The sequence below is a fragment of the Sebastes fasciatus genome, chromosome 3, assembly GCF_043250625.1.
Source record: "Sebastes fasciatus isolate fSebFas1 chromosome 3, fSebFas1.pri, whole genome shotgun sequence".
NCBI lineage: Eukaryota > Metazoa > Chordata > Actinopteri > Perciformes > Sebastidae > Sebastes > Sebastes fasciatus.
This window is the reverse complement of record NC_133797.1, coordinates 38727817-38750788: the sequence shown is the minus strand read 5'-3', so window position 1 is coordinate 38750788 and position 22972 is coordinate 38727817. Positions and strand designations below refer to the sequence as shown.

The 22972-nt window shown below is 44.1% G+C and overlaps 1 protein-coding gene across 6 annotated transcripts in view; it reads right to left on the bottom strand.

The window, feature by feature from the left end:
- Positions 1-2049: 2049 nt before the first annotated feature.
- LOC141765044 (uncharacterized) overlaps positions 2050-22972 on the bottom strand; it is a 28413-nt gene continuing 7490 nt past the window's right edge. For 2 of the 6 annotated variants that reach the window (XM_074630880.1, XM_074630881.1), the window contains 10 exons: positions 14759-14817; positions 9131-9351; positions 8913-9027; positions 8717-8819; positions 7713-7800; positions 7481-7620; positions 7093-7297; positions 5240-5333; positions 5018-5096; positions 2050-3953 (listed from right to left, as the gene is read on the bottom strand). In XM_074630880.1, coding sequence (XP_074486981.1) covers positions 2955-3953; positions 5018-5096; positions 5240-5333; positions 7093-7297; positions 7481-7620; positions 7713-7800; positions 8717-8819; positions 8913-9027; positions 9131-9230 — 1923 coding nt within the window. In that variant the 5' untranslated portion in view covers positions 9231-9351; positions 14759-14817 and the 3' untranslated portion in view covers positions 2050-2954. Of the gene's footprint in view, positions 3954-5017; positions 5097-5239; positions 5334-7092; positions 7298-7480; positions 7621-7712; positions 7801-8716; positions 8820-8912; positions 9028-9130; positions 9352-13673; positions 13838-14758; positions 14818-14966; positions 15055-15086; positions 15333-22972 lie in introns of those variants that run through there. The other 4 variants (XM_074630883.1, XM_074630882.1, XM_074630884.1 and 1 more) reach the window with 4 other exon arrangements.

Here is a 22972-nt window from a genome sequence, read left to right as displayed (position 1 = left end):
AGTCAAACGGCCGCAGCTTTTCATGGATGAAAGAAATAAGTTTACAATAAGTACTCATAATACTCAGATTTCTCATTTGTTTTATTAGGAATTACACTTTTACTTCCATAAACAAACAAACATCATATATTTCCGTCATTACATCAAAGCAAAACAAGTGGTGGTATGACAAATGAATGGCTATAGCAGAACACTTTTTAGTTGTTCATTAAAGGGACTGTTTGTAACTTTTTAAGCGTATAAATGTACCGGGTCGGGTCATATGCGTCCTCTAGACGTGAACGCGCGCTCACTCCACACTGCAGAAGAGTTAGTTTAGCTCTGAGAATATCTAGTGAATGTAGAGTGGACGTTTGTGCAGAAATAACTGCTGCAGCTCCTCCAGACCAACAGAGGTTTCCCGTGTCTTGTGAAGTGACGGGGCTCCGCAGAGAGAAACGTTGTCGTCTCCGACCAAAACTCCAGTGTCTCCTTGTTCACTTCAGTTGCGGGCGGAGATGACAACGTTACTCGCTGCGGAGCCCCGCTGCCTCAGCCTGCGCTGAAGCAGGAAAAGCCAACACTAGGATCAGCATTGATTCATGGAGAGACCTTCGTCTGGTCAGCTAACATTACTGCCAAGCAGGTGAAATATAGAGCGATATTGTGGTTTTAGCTGACGTGTGTCGTCTCACTGTTTTGAGTGATGCTCGTTCATGTCTATTTAGAGCGAGCAAGCGCGAGCCCGACGCTGACTTTCATTGACTTAACGGCCACAGGTGTCGCTGTTAACAAGCATTTCTGAAAGTTACAAATAGTCCCTTTAATAAAAACATGAAATATTTTTTTTTGAGAGATTTTACAGAGGTCAATAACTTAAGCGTCTTCACAGTCAGTACTTTAAATATAGCTGCCGTACCACTGGAGGCGCTAGAGAGCAATGTTCTGATGAGTGACTGTGTCAATGTATTGTTTATACTGTATGTCCTGTTGAAGCAGCAGAGAACACACACTGATCTATAAGCACATGAGAGACTCAATAAACCTTTCTGGTTACAAAACATTAAAAAACAAATGCTTTATGAGGTAGGGAATGCATTGTTAGCCTTGCACGCTGGATGTGAGAAAATCGATGATTCTTTACAATGACAACAAGATACTGTAATGATCTGCTCGGTATACAAACTCATCATGAATCAGACAGGCTGCTACGACGGCGTATCGGGCCATTGTACGTAAAAAAATAAAAAAAATAAAAAATAAATAAACACGGCGCCGGGGGAGTGGGTTAATTTTCTGAGAAATTCTGATTGACAGCCGGCAGCTGGACAGCAGACCTCAGATCAGCTCCGACTGCTTGTTTTCCTCCGGTCTGTGAAATCTTGCAGATGCCGTTATGAGCACCGGAGGACACAGAGGAACATGATTTTTTTCAGGTTACCTGGTTTATGTACTACTGTCATGATGTAGCGACTGTTTATATAAATAACTTTTATAAATATATTTGCTCCAATCTCGCCTACTTCACCTTTAAAGTTGTAAGTTGTGAAAAAAAAAATCTGAAATTCTCTGAGGTTAAAAAACTCATCACACCACAGACGCCTCCGTTAACCGTGGCGATAACATGAGCCTCCAAAGAGTGCAAAACCGTGGTAACGCCAGCCATCGTCATCGTCATTGCTCCTAAAGTAGAGTTATTGGATGGTATTTGACGAGCTGGGAGTGAGAACGGGTTGGTTCTTATGTTAAAGAATGGCCTCTGAGCGAGGAGAAGATCCTGAAAGATACATGTATGCCTTTCTTTCATGTTCTTTCTGTGTTATTTAATGAATATAACTCTGATATCATTATGCACTTTATCCTCATGTTAGACCCGTTATAGGTTTTATTTTGCCAATGGGTTATCAAATAAATCCTAAAGATTGCCGTTTCTGATGCCCTCAAAGATACGTAAACACGTTTTTGTTTTCTTTCATGAACATAAATAACTATTAATAACATAACATAAATATATGTTTAAAAAATACACAATTTTTTTTACAATTCTTTTCATGCAAATTTATGACTTTATATTTATTTATTCATTCATTCATTCATTTATTTATATTTATTATAAAATATAAAATATAAAATATACACTTTAATTTCAGAGTTTTTTCTCTGAATATTAGTCATTTTTTGTGCTTTATCTGCAATAGTCCTAATATGCCGTCGTAGGCTACAGTCAGTGGTCTAAGACACCAAATGTGGGAAAATAGAAATTACATTTTAGGGTTCAGTAGCTTTGAACATCAAATACAATCCTCTTATTTCTCCTGGACACAATGCCTTTGTACATCTAAATGTTTGTCAAAAAATTAGCTTTTGCATTTGACATAATCTGCATGTATACTCCCTTTAAACGTTAAACGCTTTAAAAGCTTATTTCCCTCTAAGCCCCGCCCTTTGCAAAGACTTTTTGATTGATATCGGCCATGTTTTTTAAACCAATCTTGCTCATTGATTATAGAAATGTGTATCCCAGTCCCACAAGGCTGTATGCATAATTTGCTGTCGGACGTTTATGGTCGAAGAGGCTTTTTTTGTGGAGCACATGGAGCTGGATATTTCGGACTCACTGTTTGAGCGGCGTGGCTTTTCCCAAATCTGTTTTTTGGGCCGTTAATTGCAGCGCCACCATGCGACTGATTGGAGTCATATTTCTCGGGAAGCATTTGCACATCATTTCCAGTTATTGGGCCGAGTTTCATGTTCGTGGCTCATTCCAGTTCACAGCAATTTGAGCCACGACAAAAGACAACAAACAATAATACTGAACACTTTGGGCTTGGAAACCTACATTCATTGAAATCGGTGAAGTCTTTGAGAGTTGAACATTGAGCATTAAATGAAGAGAACAATTAACAAACTGACTCCTCTGGCTGTCGGGCTGTTATGATACCACATACTGTGTTGTACAGCATTTGCCGTCTGTCTTACATATATCCGTCACCAGAGGGCTCCACTGACCTGGTAGTTGACATTAGAGCAGTGGTCTCAAGTAAATGCTGAGGATGCAGAGCTGGACTCAAATGTGTGAAAAAGTTCAACGGCTGTGGTGTGAAAAAGGGTGAGACGCTGTAAGGAGGAGGAGGAGGAAGAGGAGGAGGAAACAGGAGGCTGGTGGATTCAGTGGATTTATCAGCGTCCTCCAGGCTCTCCTCCAGGCTCTCCTCCTGACTCTCCTCCTGACTCACCTGCTCCTCGCCCCCGCTGCTAATACCTGAATCCAGCTCGGGGCTGTCAGCCTGCAGCTTCTGGACTTGCTCGTAACCGGAACAAACCTGAATGGGCCCTTTGCCAAAATCACCTCCACTGCCTTCAAACAACTTCTGAATAACTACGTCTTTTTCGTTCCCCGCCTCCCTCTCCTCCTCGCCTTCAGGCCCCTCGTCTGTCACATTGATGCTATCTGCCTCCAGGCTCTCTTGACTGACCTCTTCGCCACTGCACACGCCTGAATCTAAACTCTGGAGCCTGGCGCGCTCGACGTGGAGCTTCTCAGCCTTCTCATAGTCTGAAACTACCAGCATAGGCTCACTGTTGTTGCTGCCTTTGGAGAGCAACTGGCGAATCTCTGCTTCTTTTGCTCTCACTTCATCCTCATCCTGTTCTGCATTTTTACCTTCAGCTTGACCACCAACAGGCCCATAAGGTGTTTCAGCGGCGCAGGGCGCCAGATTCCCCGCAGTGAGCGAGGAGACAGGAGGAGGAGGCGGAGGAGGAGGCGGACACAGCTGGGAGTAAATGGGGTTGGAGAAGTTGGAACTGGTCGACTCGTGTCTGCTTTCACTTCTCATCTTCTCTAGAAGTGCTGCCTCTGGCCCGCAGGATGCGAAAGTATCCACAGAAGAGGTCACCTCGACGGAGACGATTTCCACCAGTTTACAGGGGGAAAGAAAGGATTCGCTGGTGAAGGGAGGTCTCAACCAATTCTAGAAGGGAAAGGTTGAAAATACAGAATAAATTAAATTTGCATAATAACGTTGTTAAGCTGAATAAACAGTCTGTAAATATCCAGTGTTTAAAATGTTTTTTTCTCTATTCTCTGCTGCTGCAGTGACACGGTTTTGACCTTTATGATCTAAAAGGTTATACGTCTTTTGACTAATTTTCAGTCTGGTTTCACAGCCTACGTGGGCTGTTCATCCTGCTGATTTGCGTCATGTTGAACTCTGTTTTTTTTTTACATTATATATATACTATATTTAAAGCTCTAACTAATTTTACTTTATCACATATCAGATGGGAAATGTTTTATGTTTATTAAACAGGTGTCTTATACAAAAATCGAATGTGGTTTGAATGTCCTTGGAACATACACTAACGTTTCTCTATTTTAAAAGTAATACTTCAAACACTAATGAATATTTTTTTTATCTTAACCATGGATCAAATGACGTTTGTGAAATAATCACGAAATTTGATTTGCGTACATAGACATGATTTAGCTTTTTTTTCGTGACGCTCAGCACGACTTTCAACAATGTATTTTTTGTGCGTTTTCCTACGAATCCAGCAACACGTGACGCATGTGTCAATTTCCACTCCAGTCTTCAAAATGAAACTAGGCAACAAAAGTACTTAGTTAGGTTTAGGACAAGATCCTGGTTAGGGTTGAAATAACTCTGGAAGTAGCGTAACTTAAGTACAGAAGTTACGTGATATATAAATCAACTTTGACTTCTGGTCTCCTGGGTCCAACCACCGAAAAACACCCACCCCGACCTCCTCCCTACACGGCGTTCACAGCTCTCTATACTTCCCAGTTCACAATTAAACGGATTACATACTGTACGTATTGATTTCAAGCTCTGATAAACATGCTAACTGCCCAGCAGTAAAATTATTTCTTTTCTCGGTATATTATTCCCCTCCCCTGGCTTCGTAATAATTTTTTTTTTTACCTACAATGGACCCAATAGGGCGTCGTAATTATGTGATCTTGTTCAAACACAGGTTCTACAGTGTTAACATTTTTTAAGAAGGAAAATCTCACCTTGAAATCTCCATGCTGCAGGAAGGAGTCTGCTGGGTCTGGTATGGGTTTACCTCTGATTGTCTTCACCACGTAAACCCTACAAAACAGAATGAGGTCACCTTAAAGTGCAGTTGTTGAAAGAAATGTGCAGCTCTTGAACACAGAAGATCAGATTAGTTCCATGTTTTTTGCATCACAAGTGACACAAATGTCTTGGAAAAGTACTTTGTGTGCTCTTACCAGGTGGTTTTGTCGGTCTTAAAGCGTAAGACAACCAGAAATATGGAAAACGCTGCCGCACCAGCAATAATGGCCAGAAAGCCCCCAGGAAAACCTGACAAACACAGGACAGAGCATATCAGAGTGTTAATATACTGCATTTATATCAATAATAATAATAATAATAATCTTTATTGTCCACAAATGTGGAAATTTGCCTGCGGCTTCAGAGGTTGGTTAAAACACATCATAGTAAATGACAGTAAATACAATAAATAGCACAACATGCACAGTACATTCAGTACACCAGCAACGGTGTAGGCTACAGCAGACAGCCGGTAACATATTTATGGATTTTTTGATGGACCTCTGGGATTTGTCCTGGTATACGTCAGACCGTCAGACCGGTACATACGGGTACTTTGCAACAAGTCAAGGCCGCGCCCCCTCTTTGGGGGGAAAGAAAACCAGAGATCCCACAGACTTCAATGCAATCTGACGTATGTTTGGATTGTAATTTTGGCAAATTCATATGCATTCATGTCGTTATACAAATGTTTGTTTTATACACACGTCTAATAATTATTCTTCAATCCTGCCTGAACGTAAGCGTTGGCGTTTCCTTAATAAATGAAGGTTGATCGCCGTTATGTCCCTTCAGTCTTCCCCCGTCCAACACAGTGGCCGGATATTACCCAGACATCTCTACGTATTTGATTGACTCGTATCTCTGTCAGAATTTGATCGATTCGGTTCTTCTTAACATTTGGAAGGTCTAGAAGAGATGCATGATTGAATTATTTTATCCTCGGTCAAGTTAGCACAGGGGTCAGCAACCTGCGGCTCTTTAGCCCCTCTTCAGTGGCTCCCCGTGGATTTTTGAAAAAATTTAGTTGAAATGAATAATTTTTTTTTTTTTTTTTTACATTTTCATTTTTTATATCATTGTTGTAGGTCTATGGTGATTCTTACATTCTCCAATTGTATAAATCTGTAGCCTATACTAAAACCTGTATCATTCAGTCAACTAAAATGGGCGTAATAGCCTATGTACGTCTACAGCCGGCGACTTATCCTCTAATTTTGTCGAACCTCAAAAGCTCAATAGGCTAGCTATGGATTCCAAATCCCAACAAAAAGAAGTCTCTGAAGAAAATAGAGAATTTAATAGTGCCGGGACAGATTCGACAACAAGTCATTTAAAGACATTTCCAGAACAAGCAGCAGCTTCCAGCCAAATGTCCTGAGATGTTTCTTCAATGTCCTGCCTCTCATTTGCACTTGGGCCCTCACTGTATTAGACTTACTGTAATAAGCTGTGTTACCTTCATCACAAAGCTCAAATGTTTTGCGGCTCCAGACGGATTTTAAAAAATAATAAAATTTGGGCTAAAATTGCTCTTTTGATAGTAAAAGGTTGCCGACCCCTGAGTTAGCATAAGGCTAACAGGGAGTTAGCAGCGGAAGTCTCTGGAGCACATTCTGCAGAAGTAGTGCGACGGAGTGAGATGGCCTACGAGAAGTTACTGTAACTGTAATCAAACCTCACCCGCGCTTGGGCGTGGATTCAGTGCAGAGAATACTGATTATTTTTTCACGATTTGGAAGCTTAATTTTATGTGTTGGCCGTTTTTTGTTTTTTTTATCATTTAAATTTGGCTGGGTGGTTAATAACTCATTTTCCTGTGATGTGACTCAGAACACATATTTATTGTTTGCTTTACCCGGACTTTAAAAACATGTATTGTTCATCCAACTGGTTTCTTTCCCAGGAATTCAGGCAGAGCTACGAAACAAACGGCTCTAAGCTGAACATGGCTTGCCTTCCACTGACTGTATTTGTTAAACTAAACCAATTGTTCATATTTGGCAACCTTTATCTGGTGGTGGTTCTTTTGTTCCTCCTATGGGTGACACCCATGATGCAGTGGGGCTCCAGTCACTCCACATTGACTTGTAATCATTTCCAGATATCTTCGCTCGAACGCGTGCCTCGTACCTCTCGCCTTGTATCAGCTCATCGAGGTTCAGCTCCACGCTGCAGTCCCATTCACAACTTGTATTTAAAACGTTGCTTTCCTGCGTAGACGGATCGTGAAAAGGAAGAAATGTCATGTTCATGTACTGTTGCTTGGGTTCCCTACAACCACAAGTCATTTGTGCAAATCATTTAACATTCAATCTCCAACACTTCTTTCTATTCATCTCTGACAAAAAACACACTCTCATTAATGCACAACATGGAACAGATTATATACATACACTCCACGACTGATCCTGGTGTTTCCACTGCAGTTGGCAGCTGTAAGTCTCTTCATCGAAACGGGGATTGTTTACAACTTGGGAGAACCAGGAAGCGGTGGTGAAGTTGATACGTGGTTGTGGCGGAGGATTCAGCTTTACTGCAGCATCACACACACACAGATCATTTGTTTTAGGTCAACATGAATAGCTCACAGTCACAAGGAGGCGATATATTATTCATTGTACTCACTGTGACAAGCTGGCATGAAGTAAACTTTCAGAGTTTGGTTCCCGGGGTTACAGTTCAGATTCATGGACAGATTATGGAAGCTCTGAAACTGAGAAGAAAAAAGAATATTTCTCTTCATCAAACATTCATCATACAACAATACAGAATGAAATGAGATCTAAATTAGTGTACGGGCTTTTGGGCAGGTGAACTCATAAATTGGTCTGATTAAAAGCCTCAGCTAATAGCCTTCAAGCTTCGGTAGGCTACAGGTTTTTGGCATCATTGGGCAAAAAATCCACAATAACCTTTCAGCATATTCAAGTGTTCTGAGAGAAAACTCCTCATGGCTCTGTTTTCAGGCTTTACAAAATCTAGCCCATGACGATAGACTTTGGCCAATCACAGGTCATTTCATTGAGAGAGCGTTCCTATTGGCTGTGCTCCGGCTGGTGGGCGGTGCTTGGTATTTCCTCAACTTGATCTCAACATGGCTGCCGGGTCACAAACTTTCTCATTTTACAGCTAAACATTACACTACAAGATGTTTCTGAAAACATCTGAGGAGATAAATAGGCATTATAGTAACAGGATATTGATTCATATTTGATCAGCGCTGCCTAGTTTGACCGTTTGATTGGAGTTGGCGAGTGATTGACAGCTGCTCAGAGACGGCAAGGCTCCAGCTCGGTTCTGATTGGTTGTTTTCCTCCGGTCTGTGAAATCTTGCAGAGATGCCATTGTGACTATTTCACAAACTGCAGTGAGACTGTGTTGGCCTTTTTTTTTAACATTAAAGCATGTAAACATGTTCTAGTAGAAACCCAAAATACAAGTATGAACCTGGAAATGAGCGCGATATGTAGCTGTAGTCTTCTATTTAACAGATAGACATGAGAGAGAGGTATTGATCTGTTCATCTAACTCTCTGCAAGAGAGCAAATCAGTATATTTCCTAAAGTGTTGAACTTTTCCTTCAGTGTCCCCTGGTACATTCTTCTCTCAACAGATATCCTCATACTCACTCTGCCGTCTATGTTGAAGATCAGGGTGCACTTCCTCAGCGTTGGTCTGGAGACGTCAACAGGCTCCAGTTTACATTTGGCGTTGTAGTTGACCCGTTTAGAACTGGAGGAAAACATGCTGTTTTTATTATTTGACTGCACTCATAATGTTATCTGTGTACATTTACATCTACTCCAAGTACATTTCGGTCCTTACGTCTGTGTGGCCTTTAATGTGCACACATTGTCTGGAAGATCAGATGCAGATGTGCTGTTCCACACACAAGTGATGATACGATTGTAGTCACTTTCGCAAGAGAGATCCGTGCCAGCTAACGGAGACAAGAACAAATGAAAAAGGTGTAACAAAAGACCTTGAAATCAATTCTGCTACAATATAATAATATATATCAAATCATCGAAAATATCACTGACCGATGTCTGGGTCGCTCGGACAGATCTCAGTTTGCGCAGCGCCGACGCAAAGCAGAGCCAGAAGAAGAAACATCAGATGGGTTTTCTTCTTTCTCCCCATTTAAGTTGTCAGATCTCGAACCACCAGGATGGTTGTTTCACAAAGCTGTGGGGGGGTGGAAGGGGATGAAGGATTGTTCTTGCTTCGGGATGTGCCTCACTGCTTCCTCCTCCTTCTCATCCTGCGCAGATGGATGAAAACACAACTGCATGTTGCTCTGCTTCTTTATTTAGTTGTATTTGACAGAGTTTATTTCTGCACTCGACACCCGGTTGCCCCCGCACCACAAACGCAGCAAGAGACGGTTGTTACGCCAACAGAAATAGAAATGTTTCAGATCCTGCCTCAGTTTGTCCGCTTTGGTTTTACTTATACAGACTGATATAAAACACCTGTGTAAATGTGATGAATATACCCAGAGATGCAGTGATAATGTGATCATTTTACAGTCTGTTTTAAGTTTATTTCGAGTCGAATAATTGTGGAATTGTTGATAATAGGAATACCCTTCATGGAAATATGAGGGAAGGGTCCTGTTCAAAGAGCTGGACACAAATAAAGCGATGTGAAGTTGGTTGAATTGGTAAACACGGACAGCAAAAACAAAGGTTGAGAGGAAAGAGTTTGATGTACACTGTTAATAATTCTTAACGCGCGTTTCTGGAGATGAAAAATAGGGACGACTTTAGAGGGACCAGTGCTCAGACTGAGTTACAGTATTATGTAACTATATATATATATATATAGATAGATAAACCAAACAACATTTGAGACATCTCCGGGAACCATCACCTTAACGTGGTGGAGAGGTTTGTGTGTCCCTATGACCCTGAGGGCTGTGTTGTCTGGAGCCTCGTGCTCCTGGTAGGGTCTCCCATGGCAAATTGGTCTTAGGTGAGGGGCCGGACTAAGAATGGTTCACAAAAAACCCAATGACGACACGAGGCAGAGGAGGAGTTACCCGGCCCGGAGGAAGCCCGGGGCCCACGTCTGGAGCCAGGCCCAGACGGAGGGCCCGTCAACGAGCGTCTGGTGGCCGGGCTTGCCACGGAGCCCGGCCGGGGATACCCCGAAAAAGGAACGTGGCACCCCCCTCCTCTCCATCCTGTGGGCTCACCACCTGCGGGAAGAACCGCTTGGGTCGGGTGCGCTGCCACACGGGTGGCAGTGAAGGCCAGGGACCTCGACGGACTGGACCCGGGCGGCAGAGGCTGGCTCTGGGGACGTGGAACGTCACCTCTCTGTGGGGGAAGGAGCCGGAGCTTGTGCGGGAGGTGGAGCGCTACCAGTTGGATCTGGTAGGGCTTACCTCTACGCACAGCCTCGGTTCTGGAACCGTACTCTTGGATAGGGGTTGGACTCTATTCTTCTCTGGAGTTGCCCATGGTGTGAGGCGCCGGGCGGGTGTGGGGATACTCACAAATCCCCGGCTGAGTGCCGCTACGTTGGAGTTTACCCCGGTGGACGAGAGGGTCGCCTCCCTACGCCTTCGGGTTATGGGGGGGAAAACTCTGACTGTTGTTTGTGCGTATGCACCAAACAGCAGTTCGGAGTATTCGGCCTTCTTGGAGACCCTGAATGGAGTCCTGTATGGGGCTCCAGTAGGGGACTCCATAGTTCTCCTGGGAGACTTCAACGCGCACGTGGGCAACGATGGAGACACCTGGAGTGGCGTGATTGGGAGGAACGGCCTCCCTGATCTAAACCCGAGTGGTCGTTTGTTGTTGGACTTCTGTGCTAGTCATGGATTGTCCATAACGAACACCATGTTCGAACATAAGGATGCTCATAAGTGTACGTGGTACCAGAGCACCCTAGGCCGAAGGTCGATGATCGATTTTGTAATCGTATCATCTGATCTGAGGCCGCATGTTTTGGACACTCGGGTGAAGAGAGGGGCGGAGCTGTCAACTGATCACCATCTGGTGGTGAGTTGGGTCAGAGGGTGGGGGAAGACTCTGGACAGACCTGGTAAGCCCAAACGCGTAGTGAGGGTGAACTGGGAACGTCTGGAGGAGGCCCCTGTCCGAGAGATCTTCAACTCACACCTCCGGCGGAGCTTTTCTGGCATCCCTGTGGAGGTTGGGGGCATTGAACCCGAGTGGACGATGTTCAAAGCTTCCATTGCTGAAGCTGCGGCGGTGAGCTGTGGTTTTAAGGTCTTAGGTGCCTCAAGGGGCGGCAATCCTCGAACACCGTGGTGGACACCGGTGGTCAGGGAAGCCGTCCGACTGAAGAAGGAGGCCTTCCGGGATATGTTATCTCGGAGGTCTCCGGAGGCAGTTGCAGGGTACCGACGGGCCCGAAGAGCAGCAGCCACTGCCGTGACGGAGGCAAAGCAGCGGGTGTGGGAGGAGTTCGGAGCAGCCATGGAGAAGGACTTTCGGTCGGCACCAAAGTGCTTCTGGAAAACCATCCGGCACCTTAGGAGGGGGAAACGGGGAACCATCCAAGCTGTGTACAGTAAGGATGGGACACTGTTGACCTCAACTGAGGAGGTAATCGGGCGGTGGAAGGAGCACTTTGAGGAACTTCTGAATCCGACCAATACGCCCTCTATGGTAGAGGCAGAGCTGGAAGCTGATGGGGGACCATCATCAATTACCCTGGTGGAAGTCACTGAGGTAGTCAAACAACTCCACAGTGGCAAAGCCCCGGGGGTTGATGAGATCCGCCCAGAAATGCTGAAGGCTCTGGGTGGGGAGGGGCTGTCTTGGATGACACGTCTCTTCAACACCGCGTGGAAGTCGGTGACAGTGCCTAAGGAGTGGCAGACCGGGGTGGTGGTTCCCCTTTTCAAAAAGGGGGACCAGAGAGTGTGTGCCAATTACAGGGGTATCACACTGCTCAGCCTCCCTGGTAAAGTCTACTCCAAGGTGCTGGAAAGGAGGGTTCGGCCGATAGTCGAACCTCAGATCGAAGAGGAACAATGCGGATTCCGTCCTGGCCGTGGAACAACGGACCAGCTTTTCACTCTCGCAAGGATCCTGGAGGGGGCCTGGGAGTATGCCCATCCAGTCTACATGTGTTTTGTGGACTTGGAGAAGGCATATGACCGGGTCCCCCGGGAGATACTGTGGGGGGTGCTGCGGGAGTATGGGGTGAGGGGGGCACTTCTCAGGGCCATCCAATCCCTGTACGCCCAAAGCGAGAGCTGTGTTCGGATCCTCGGCAATAAGTCGGACTCGTTTCCGGTGGGGGTTGGCCTCCGCCAGGGCTGCGCTTTGTCACCAATCCTGTTCGTGATATTCATGGACAGGATATCGAGGCGTAGTCGGGTGGAGGAGGGTTTGCAGATCGGTGTGCTGAGGATCTCATCGCTGCTTTTTGCAGATGATGTGGTCCTGTTGGCATCATCGGTCTGCGACCTCCAGCACTCACTGGATCGGTTCGCAGCCGAGTGTGACGCAGTCGGGATGAGAATCAGCACCTCTAAATCTGAGGCCATGGTTCTCAGCAGGAAACCGGTGGTTTGCCTACTCCGGGTAGGGAATGAGTCCTTACCCCAAGTGAAGGAGTTTAAGTATCTCGGGGTCTTGTTCGCGAGTGAGGGGACGATGGAACGTGAGATTGGTCGGAGAATCGGAGCAGCAGGGGCGGTATTGCATTCGCTTTACCGCACCGTTGTGACGAAAAGAGAGCTGAGCCGGAAGGCAAAGCTCTCGATCTACCGTTCAATCTTCGTTCCTACTCTCACCTATGGTCATGAGGGTTGGGTCATGACCGAAAGAACGAGGTCGCGGGTGCAAGCGGCCGAAATGGGTTTCCTCAGGAGGGTGGCTGGCGTCTCCCTTAGAGATAGGGTAAGAAGCTCAGTCATCCGTGAGGGACTCGGAGTAGAGTCCTTGCTCCTTTGCGTCGAAAGGAGCCAGTTGAGGTGGTTCGGGCATCTAGCAAGGATGCCTCCTGGGCGCCTCCCTTGGGAGGTGTTCCAGGCACGACCAGCTGGGAGGAGACCACGGGGAAGACCCAGGACTAGATGGAGAGATTATATCTCTACTCTGGCCTGGGAACGCCTCGGGATCCCCCAGTCAGAGCTGGTTAATGTGGCCCGGGAAAGGGAAGTTTGGGGTCCCCTGCTGGAGCTGTTGCCCCCGCGACCCGATCCCGGATAAGCGGTTGAAGATGGATGGATGGACTTAAAGGCTACATGCCTCTGTTTTTTGTAATGTTCAAATGTTCAATGTTGCCAGATCTCACGAGAGAAACACGCAACCAAGTCTCTAGAAACAAGCCGAAAAGAAGCAACTCTCCCAACAAAAAAAAGGCCAAAACAAGCGACCTTATCTACCTACCACGACCTGCCACAATATGAGAGAGAGGCGGCCACTACCACCACAAACGTCCGTCCCCTTTCATATATTATTATCCTCTATCACAATATGGTTCGCTATTTTGGAGAGCCCCCCCACAATAATTTAATTATTTAGGCCTTACCAGCATACATCAGCTATACAGCAGCCAATCTCTCCCTGGCAAAATGTTTAAGCAAAATCTGCTTACCTTTTATTGGTGGCCACCTTCGCCACAGAGAGAGAAACCACTGGACCACTACAGCAGGCTGCGCCTTGAGGATCGTCCTCGTTGCTCTTGCCAACACCTGTTTTTCGTGACGCCAAATATGTAGGTGAAAAATCAGACTCAGGAGAGAGAAGTTGATGGAGATGCAAAAGACCCTGTATTTGCATAAAAGACCTGAGCCTTACGTCTCTGCAGTCAACACAAGAACTGATTTGTATTTTCGAGTACATCAGTATATCAAGACGTAACACACACCCTTGATTAAGGTAATGATTAATCCCCTTCTGACAGGTTTTTCCCGCAATTCCCCAATCTGGCCTGTTCTGGTCTAATACAAATAGACACAAGATATCTCTGTGTCAAAGTCTAATTTCATGTTGACTGTTCCTGCACTTTCTAGAGGACAGGTCACTATCACTGTCAGAATGATTCTCCATTAACCCTTCTATGACAACATATCATACTGTAGTTATATATGCGTCGCTTTACAATGATTAACATAGGCCTGTAGCAGTTTTCCACCACAATGGCTACTTACTCAAGAAATCAATAATTTGACACAAAAACGGTCCGACAGAGTTCAACATCAGAACTGCGCCCATAGCAACGGTCTGTTATACGTAGCAACGGTCTGTTATAAAGAAATAACAGACCGTAGAACGCCGTGATTGACCAATCACCAATTGACCAATTGAGTATTCAACAAAGCCATGTAATAAGACATCATAATATTTTGCTTTAATGTGCTCCTTCTCAATGTGAAATAAACAAAACCAAACTACTTGAAATGATCGTTAGACATATTATATGAAGTTACAGTTACAGCAGTTGATCCATGAATAATCCCCCTGTTAATAAACCACAGCCTGTTCCATTAGATGTGGGTGTAAAACTCTGCAAATCATTTTTTGATAATGTGCTTTAAAGTTAAACGCTCATCATACCAGTGTCTCATGAAAAATAGGAAAATACTCCACATTAAAGTAGAGCAGCTGTCTGCCTGCGTAAGTATCACATCCTCTTTTTAACACCATACTAAACAACCGTCTCTACTTTGAGTGTCTTACCTGTTGGTGAAGCTGCTCAGGATCTGAGACAAAGTGCTGCTTTCATTCCATTTGATGCCCTGCGAAAGAACAGCAGACTATAATTAAAGTTTTTCCCCCTCACAGGAAATTGCAAACCGCCAACCAGTAAAGATAAAGATAGAGAAGTTGTACTCCTTGAAGGTCACTACTCAGAAACCTTATCACAAATCAAGAAAAGTCCACCTACGCTGAGGGTGTCGTCATCACCTCTGAGTTTTGGTGGCTAACACTTCAGAGCAGTTTCCGCTTGTATTTTCCTTCAACTGATCAATAAGTACATATTCTAGTGGTAATACTTGTTGTGCACCTCTTTCTAGAAACCGATCCGTCAATAGAGTCCTAACACAGGTGGCTGCTGGCTACTTCAGTGTTGATGCTACAGTTTTTATCCCCCCTGTACAAGTTAATTGTTTACCGTCCTTTACTTCCCTGCAGCTTGTCATTTCCCCAGTCTGTTATGGTGTTTGATGTCTCTTCTTGATTTCATGTGTGATTCTTCTCTTTTTCACAACATTCAGTTATAATGAACGGTTGTTGCTTTTGCATCTGAACCACACTGACATTTAAAGTATGTCAAAAACAGGATGACAAATATACATGTGTGTGTGTGTCAGGTATGATTTGCGGTGTGTGGTTATTACAGCCCACTGCACAGCGACCCACAAACACCCACAGCCCCGAATACGAAAACTAACCTTCACTTTTCACTCTCTACAATAACAATAACAATAACAGTACACCTTCTCAAGGACTCTATACAATTTGTAAGAATATAAATGTTAAAAAGAAATATTATTTTTTGCTGTGTGTGTATATATATATATATATATGTATATTACTATGAAATCAGAAAACCTAATGAATCCATTGGTACCAACCATTTCGTACTAGCTTGTTATAAAGGAGGCTAAATAAAGCTCCAAATTTACACTAAATTTTGGCGAGGAAAAACGCCAATGGCCATTTTCAAAGGGGTCCCATGACCTCTGACCTCCAGATATGTGAATGTAAATGGGTTCTATGGGTACCCACGAGTCTCCCCTTTACATACATGCCCACTTTATGATAATCACATGCAGTTTGGGGGCAAGTCATAGTCAAGTCAGCACACTGACACACTGACAGCTGTTGTTGCCTGTTGGGCTGCAGTTTGCCGTGTTATGATTTGAGCATATTTTTTATGCTTAATGCAGTACCTGTGAGGGTTTCTGGACAATATTTGTAATTTTTTTGTGTTGTTAATTGATTTCCAATAATAAATATGAACATACATTTTCATAAAACAAGCATATTTGTCCACTCCCATGTTGATAAGAGTATTAAATACTTAATAAATCTCCCTTTAAGGTACATTTTGAACAGATAATTTGTGATTAACTATGGACAATCATGCGATTAATCATAATTAAGTATTTTAATCGATTGACAGCCCTATTATACGGTGCTATATATATGTACAATTTCCTTGCACAGCACAGCAGGGGAAACAGCACAAGTTCTTGCAGACAGCCCGGTCACCTGTTTATGCGGTTTTAATAAAGGTCAGAGTGTTTTTTCTGAGAAACCAAATGTTCCATTGCACTGACAGGTGCACTTCCTGCTAACTCACTTCCTTTTCTTAAAACAGCACTAATCAAATGGCTGAAAATAATAATCATTAACTTATTGTCATTATGAGGCATAAAGCTGAAGTGTATACCTTCCCAGTTCTATGCATTATAGATAACAAGCCAATGTGCCAGTAATCAGGAAGTTAACATCGTGTAACTGTGTCACTTTTTTTTGGTATTTGAGAATGTAAAAAAAAAAGTTTTAAAAAAAAGGTGAGAAAAGGGAAGCTGAGCTGCATAGATCCTCTTAAAGCCACAGTATAGCACCGTATTATTAGATCCAGGCCACTCAGCCCAGCAGTATCAATCACAAATCGGTAGCTCTTTGTAGTTTGTTATAACAGAAGGTCCTTCTGTATAACGGACACATCAAAAATATTTTTTTAATCACTCTTAATTGCCAATGTGTGAACAGGTTGTAACCTGACCTAAAAAATGAGACCTTCCACGACGTTCTGGGTTTCCTCTATCAGCCTGCAGAATGCTTTTAATGTAGGGTGACCATATTATCAAACCCCCAAACCGGGACACTTTAGTGTACCGCAAGTTCATGCACCGCACGTTCATGCATGCGCGCACAGGCACGCACTAATCTGCACGCACCATAGGCGTTTTCATCAGGATGGCTAACTTCGCGCACCTGTGGCGCATTTGAGCACGGAGTGGGATCAGAAAGACGGCATTATTATAGGTGGGTGCATTAGAGGCTGTGAGTGACAATCATGATTTATCACATTCACTACTCTCTCCCCCTTTAATCACAGGGCCATCCCCCTCATGACGCACTGACAGTTTGGGAGTCCTGTAGAGAGTTTCCCAGAGGAAACGTATTGTTGTCTGGGCCTACGTACATTATTTTTCAACTTGTTTCGTCTCAGGCGGTTATAATTATAATTGTGGAGCTCAGATGACATTTTGGCCAGGATGGAGACACCGGGTGAAAAACTGACAGGAACAGACGGACCTGAGGGAGTTATAAGTGGAGCGAAATGCCTGTTGATGCGCAGAAGGAACTGTGTAGAATAATTAATCAAAACGACACGTTTGATGTGCACATAAGCACGGAGGGTTCTGTGGATCAAAACTACATTTAATGTAACAAGTGGATAGCTGTTGCATCCGTGCGTAATTGTGGCTTGACCGTGCGCAACTTCACTCCATAGAGACTGCAGCAGTGCACTGTGCTGGCTCTCTATATACTTATCTCATGCGCACAAATTAATTAATGAGTGGAACATGATAAACATCTATGTAAGTATAATTATTATTTTAATTGTTGTGAAAACTGTTAAAAACAATTTGTTAGTGACTGTTGAAAACCGGGACATTTGAGTGTTTTACAGATATGTGTCGGGACTCGGGACACCGGAAACCGGGATTGTCCCGGACAAACCGGGACGTCTGGTCACCGTATTTTAATGTGAAAAACCCGGACCCGTTTTTTTCAGGGAAAATCCAACGGATGTGACGTCATAAACTATGCACCAGTGCCTTTACTCTCTTCAGCTCCGCTACAGGGCTAACAGTGGGCAACCATAGCTAACGTTCGCTAACGTCAACAAGCGACCAGCCCCCACCACAACTCAGACTCCAACACAAACTCCACGGAAGCACGAAACAACCAAAGTTATACAGCGGGTAAAATAAGTATTGAACACGTCACCATTTTTCGCAGTAAATATATTTCCAAAGGTGCAAAAGAAATAAGTTCAGAAATTAAGTTATGTGTAATAATGTGAAATGACACAGGGAAAAAGTATTGAACACATGAAGAAAGGGAGGTGCAAAAAGGCATGGAAAGCCAAGACAACAGCTGAAATCTATCAGTAATTAGAAACCAATCCGGCCCCTTGTCAGTGCAAATTAATATCAACTGGTTCAGTCCCAACTGATGGCCTATAAAAAGGTGTCTCATGACCAAGGTGTCACACAAGAAACATCTCATGATGGGTAAAAGCAAAGTAGCACTGTTGGGGCCATAATCCGGAAGTGGAAGGACATCATTTCACCTGAGTTAGTTTAGCTCTGAGAATATCTAGTGAATGACGTTTGTTCAGAAATAAATGCTGCAGCTCCTCCAGACCAACAGAGGTTTCCCGTGTCTTGTGAAGTGACGGGACTCCGCAGAGAGTAACGTTATCGTCTCCGACCAAAACTCCAGTGTCTCCCCTGTTTCTTCTGACCGCGGTCGGGAAGCTGAAGCAGGAAAAGCCAACACTAGGATCAGCAGTGATTCATGGAGAGACCTTCGTCTGGTCAGCTAACATTACTGCCAAGCAGGTGAAATATAGAGTGATATTGTGGTTTTAGCTGACGTGTGTCGCCTCACTGTTTTGAGCGATGCTCGTTCATGTCTATGTAGAGCAAGCAAAAGCGAGAGACGCTGACTTTCGTTGATTTAACGGCCACAGGTGTCGCTGTTTACAAGCAATTTCTGATTCTTACATAGATTCCTTTAAAAGGATAGTTTGGATTATTTGAAGTGGGGTTGTATGAGGTGTTTATCCATAGTCAGAGGTACTATGAGGAACTTTTAAATGGTTATGAAACTGTCTCAGTTAATACTGATGCCAGGACTGGACTGGCCATCTGATAGACCGGGCCTTTTCCGCGTGGGCCGACATGCCCTTTGGGTCTTTTTAAAAATTTTGTCCGACAGGCCCATGAAACAGGTCGATCGGCCCTTTGGGTTTTTTTCTAAATTGGCTGATGATGATGATGATGATAGAGAAACGTGCCTGTCTGTATCAGTTCCGCCACCACACGTCTCTATATGAATGTGAGCCTTCAGCTGAGAGGTTGTTTCTACCGAGTGGAGAGTGGAGAGTCGTCCTCAGCGTTTGACAAAATTAGCAAAATGATAAAACCATTAAGAATTGCATTGATTGCACACACGGGGGACATCCTCATCCTCACTAGCAACTTGATAATTTTGCTGTAGCTTAAGCATTAAAATGTCCAGCGAAAGCGCTGCATTTTGCAGAAGTGTCAAATAAATAGTGGAGTAAAAAGTACAATATTTCCCTCTGAAATATAGTAGAGTAGAAGTATAGAAGTACCGTGGAATGTACTTAGTTACCTTCCACCACTGGTAAACCGCTGGTAAATAGTGCCAATAACAGAAGGTGATATATCAGCCCAGTCGCACAACAGATCGTGAAATAGTCACGAAATTGAATGTATTGATTCATGATTGTGATGGTCAGCACAAAATCAATTCTTATGTAATCCACATAGGTGCGACCCGGGAAGTATAGAGAGCGGCGAACGCTGCGTAGGGGAAGAAAAGCGGATGGATGGGTGGGTCAAAAAACACAGGACTTTCACTCAGGTGACCGGCGTTCATGTCATGTGTAAAACCAGAAGTTAACTTTGATTTATTTGTCACGTAACTTCAGTATTTAAACCTGCAGTAGGCAGAAATGTTTTGGCATCATTGGGGGAAAAAAATCCATAATAACCTTTCAGCATGTTGTAATTCAAGTGAAGAGAGAAAACTAGACTTATGCACCTCATCATGGCTCTGTTTTCAGGCTTTAAAAAATCGATCTAATCTAAACTTTGACAAATCACAGGTCATTTCAGAGAGAGATTGGCTATTGGCTGTGCTCCGTGCTGCCGGGTCTCAAACTTTCTCATTTTACAGCTAAACAGTACACTACAAGATGTTTCTGAAAACATTTGAGGAGAGAAATAGGCATCATAGTAACAGAATATTGATTCATATTTGATCAGCGCTGCCTAGTTTGACTGTTTAATCGGAGTTGGCGAGTGATTGACAGCTGCTCAGAGACGGTAAGGCTCCAGCTCGGCTCTGACTGCTTGTTTTCCTCCGGTCTGTGAAATCTTGCAGATGCCAGTAGGCGCACCGGAGGACACAGAGACACGTTTTTTTTTCCACTTCTACCCACTGCTGCTTTAAGTTACAGCAGTTCTGGAGTTGTTTTAACCCAAACCGCAATCTTTTCCTAAACCTAACTAAGTATTTTTAGTACTAGCAGAAATTGACACGTGCATCACATGTTCCTGGACATTCGTAGGAAAACACTTTGTTGTTGAAAGTCGTGCTGAAAAAATTGAGGTTTATGTACACAAATCAAATAGATCAAATTTCATGACTATATTTCACCAACTGCTGTGAGACTGTGTTGTATGTACTTAGTTACATTCCACCACTGGTAAACTGATGGTAAATAGTGCCAATAACAGAAGGTGATATTTTATATTCAGTTTAACCAAATGAACCAAAAGTGCCAAGTTATCGTCTGAATTATGTCACTGATTACAACTTCCTTTTAGGTCATTTGTTATCTGGAATGGATGACGATTGAAATCACTCCACGGGCGTCATGTGAGTACGCTGCAAACTTGGAGTATTTAGTTGGAAATTGTCATTTACCGGTCAGTGTGTAACAAAAAAAAATACGAAGAAGTTGCTGATTGGAACTGTGACGAGACACATTCAGTGTAATCAGATAACTTTTTGTGACACACAATGACACGATTCAAAGTCATGCTGTACAACTTCCCCAGCTGACGGTGTGATCAGTGACGCACATAGTGGGAAAAACCTCAGTGGGGAAGCAGCAACTTTGAATCAGGACAACACATCTTCAGTCTTCTCAAAGGTTTACCTCTTTCTAACCTCTTTAACTGAGATACGTTTTTGTTCTCTTTATATCTGTCTACTGACATTTGGACTTCCCCTACGGCTCCAGCAGCTGAAACTGTTTTCTCTCACTTCCCTCTCAAAAAAAACAGCACGGAAAGAACCACAAACTATACACACACATGTGCACAGAAAACACAAACTCAACCACTTCCTAACCCCTTTCTCTTTCCCAGAAAGCTACTGTTGGTTCAAATAAGAAAAAAAACCTCATTCACTACCCGGCAAGTAGGATGTTACTGATGCGAAGACGACTAAGGACACAGCCTCTAAAAGCTGCCATGTTGGAAGGCAGTAGATAGCATTTAATTTAGATGTATTAATACTGCCTGCTGAGGTGGCTAGTTTCATTTAACATTAGGGTTTTTTTAATGCCAGATTTAATATATTTGCTTCATTTGAGTCTATGCCGAGGTAGAAGGAAGTTACAGATTTTATTGTTGTAGTCTGAGTAATGTGACGTCATATCCGTTCCGTATCCGTCAACCAAAACAAACCGCAACGAGACAAAACGACAAAGCAGAAAACGGCGGAGCGTCTGCGTGGATACGACCTGCACCCTCACATTTTAAATCCGTCTATCGTATCAAAGAACATGTAATGCCAAGAAGGGATGTTAATAATTAACTGTTGACCGACCGAGTATTTTAAGCAATTCACGCGGTTAAACGGTTAAAAGAAATATTAATATTGAATTAAAAAGCTGAGCGGCTCAGAGGAGCGGCCTTAAGAGGCGGAGCCGGAGTTGCAGGATACAGGAAGTTGGCTTCGGTCTCTCGAGCGGTGTGGAGCGGAGGAGTTGTAGCATGTATTCACCAACAAAAAAACTGTACACACACTGCTATGTTCACAGCTATAACGCCACCAACAACCCCACACTCACCGCTGCCACACACACGCGGTCTGTCGGACACTCGCTAAAGTTTCGCCTCTCTGACAGACAGACGAGCACGAAGTCACCGGCAATGCTAGAGCTGCTAACGTAGCACAAATACATACACTCACATTGTTGGACACTCGCTAAAGTTACGCCGGGCCGACACACAGCTGACAACCTGCTAAACTATACTAAATGTGCAGTGGAGACTTTTACTAGGAAAGTGGCTGCATGTCCGCGACACTACACGCAGCAGCATTGCTGCTACAGTAGCTGTCCTGATGGTGAACTGGGGACTCAGTTGTCTGTTGTGCTCATACTCTGCAGCTGGCGCAGCGCTGCATGCAACGCACAAATCTTGTCGGTTAACAGTTAATAATAGTTTAACGAGGGTCGGTTATCGGTTAAAGGGACTGTTTGTAAGATTCAGAAATTGATTGTAACAGCGTCACCTGTTGCCGTTAAGTCAACGAAAGTCAGCGTCCTGTTGCTCACGCTCACCCGTGTGCACGCGCTACGTGAATGTGAGTGAGCATCCGTCAAAACAGTGAGGCGACACACATCAGCTAAAACCACAAGATCAATATATTTTACCTGCTTGGCAGTAATGTTAGCTGACCAGACGAAGGTCTCTCCATGAATCAATACTGATCCTAGTGTCGGCTTTTCATGCTTCAGCCTCCCGACCGCGGCCGGAGGAAACAGGGAAGACACCGGCACCCGGTCGGAGACGATAACGTAACTCTCTGCGGAGCCCCGTCACTTCACAAGACACGGGAAACCTCTGTTGGTCTGGAGGAGCTGCAGCAGTTATTTCTGCACAAACTGATCCTTCACTAGATATTCTCAGAGCTACTAACTCTTCTGCAGTGTGGAGTGTGCGCGGTGCACGTGAGGTGGAGCGAGCTGTAAGTGAAGGCAGGCAGAGGAGCAGAGGAGCAGAGTACAGCAGAGACTCCGGCCCTGGAGACCAAAGCTACGGTCTCTCCCGCGTCCTCCGACCGCGGCCAACACTGTTTAACAGACGGGCTTCACTA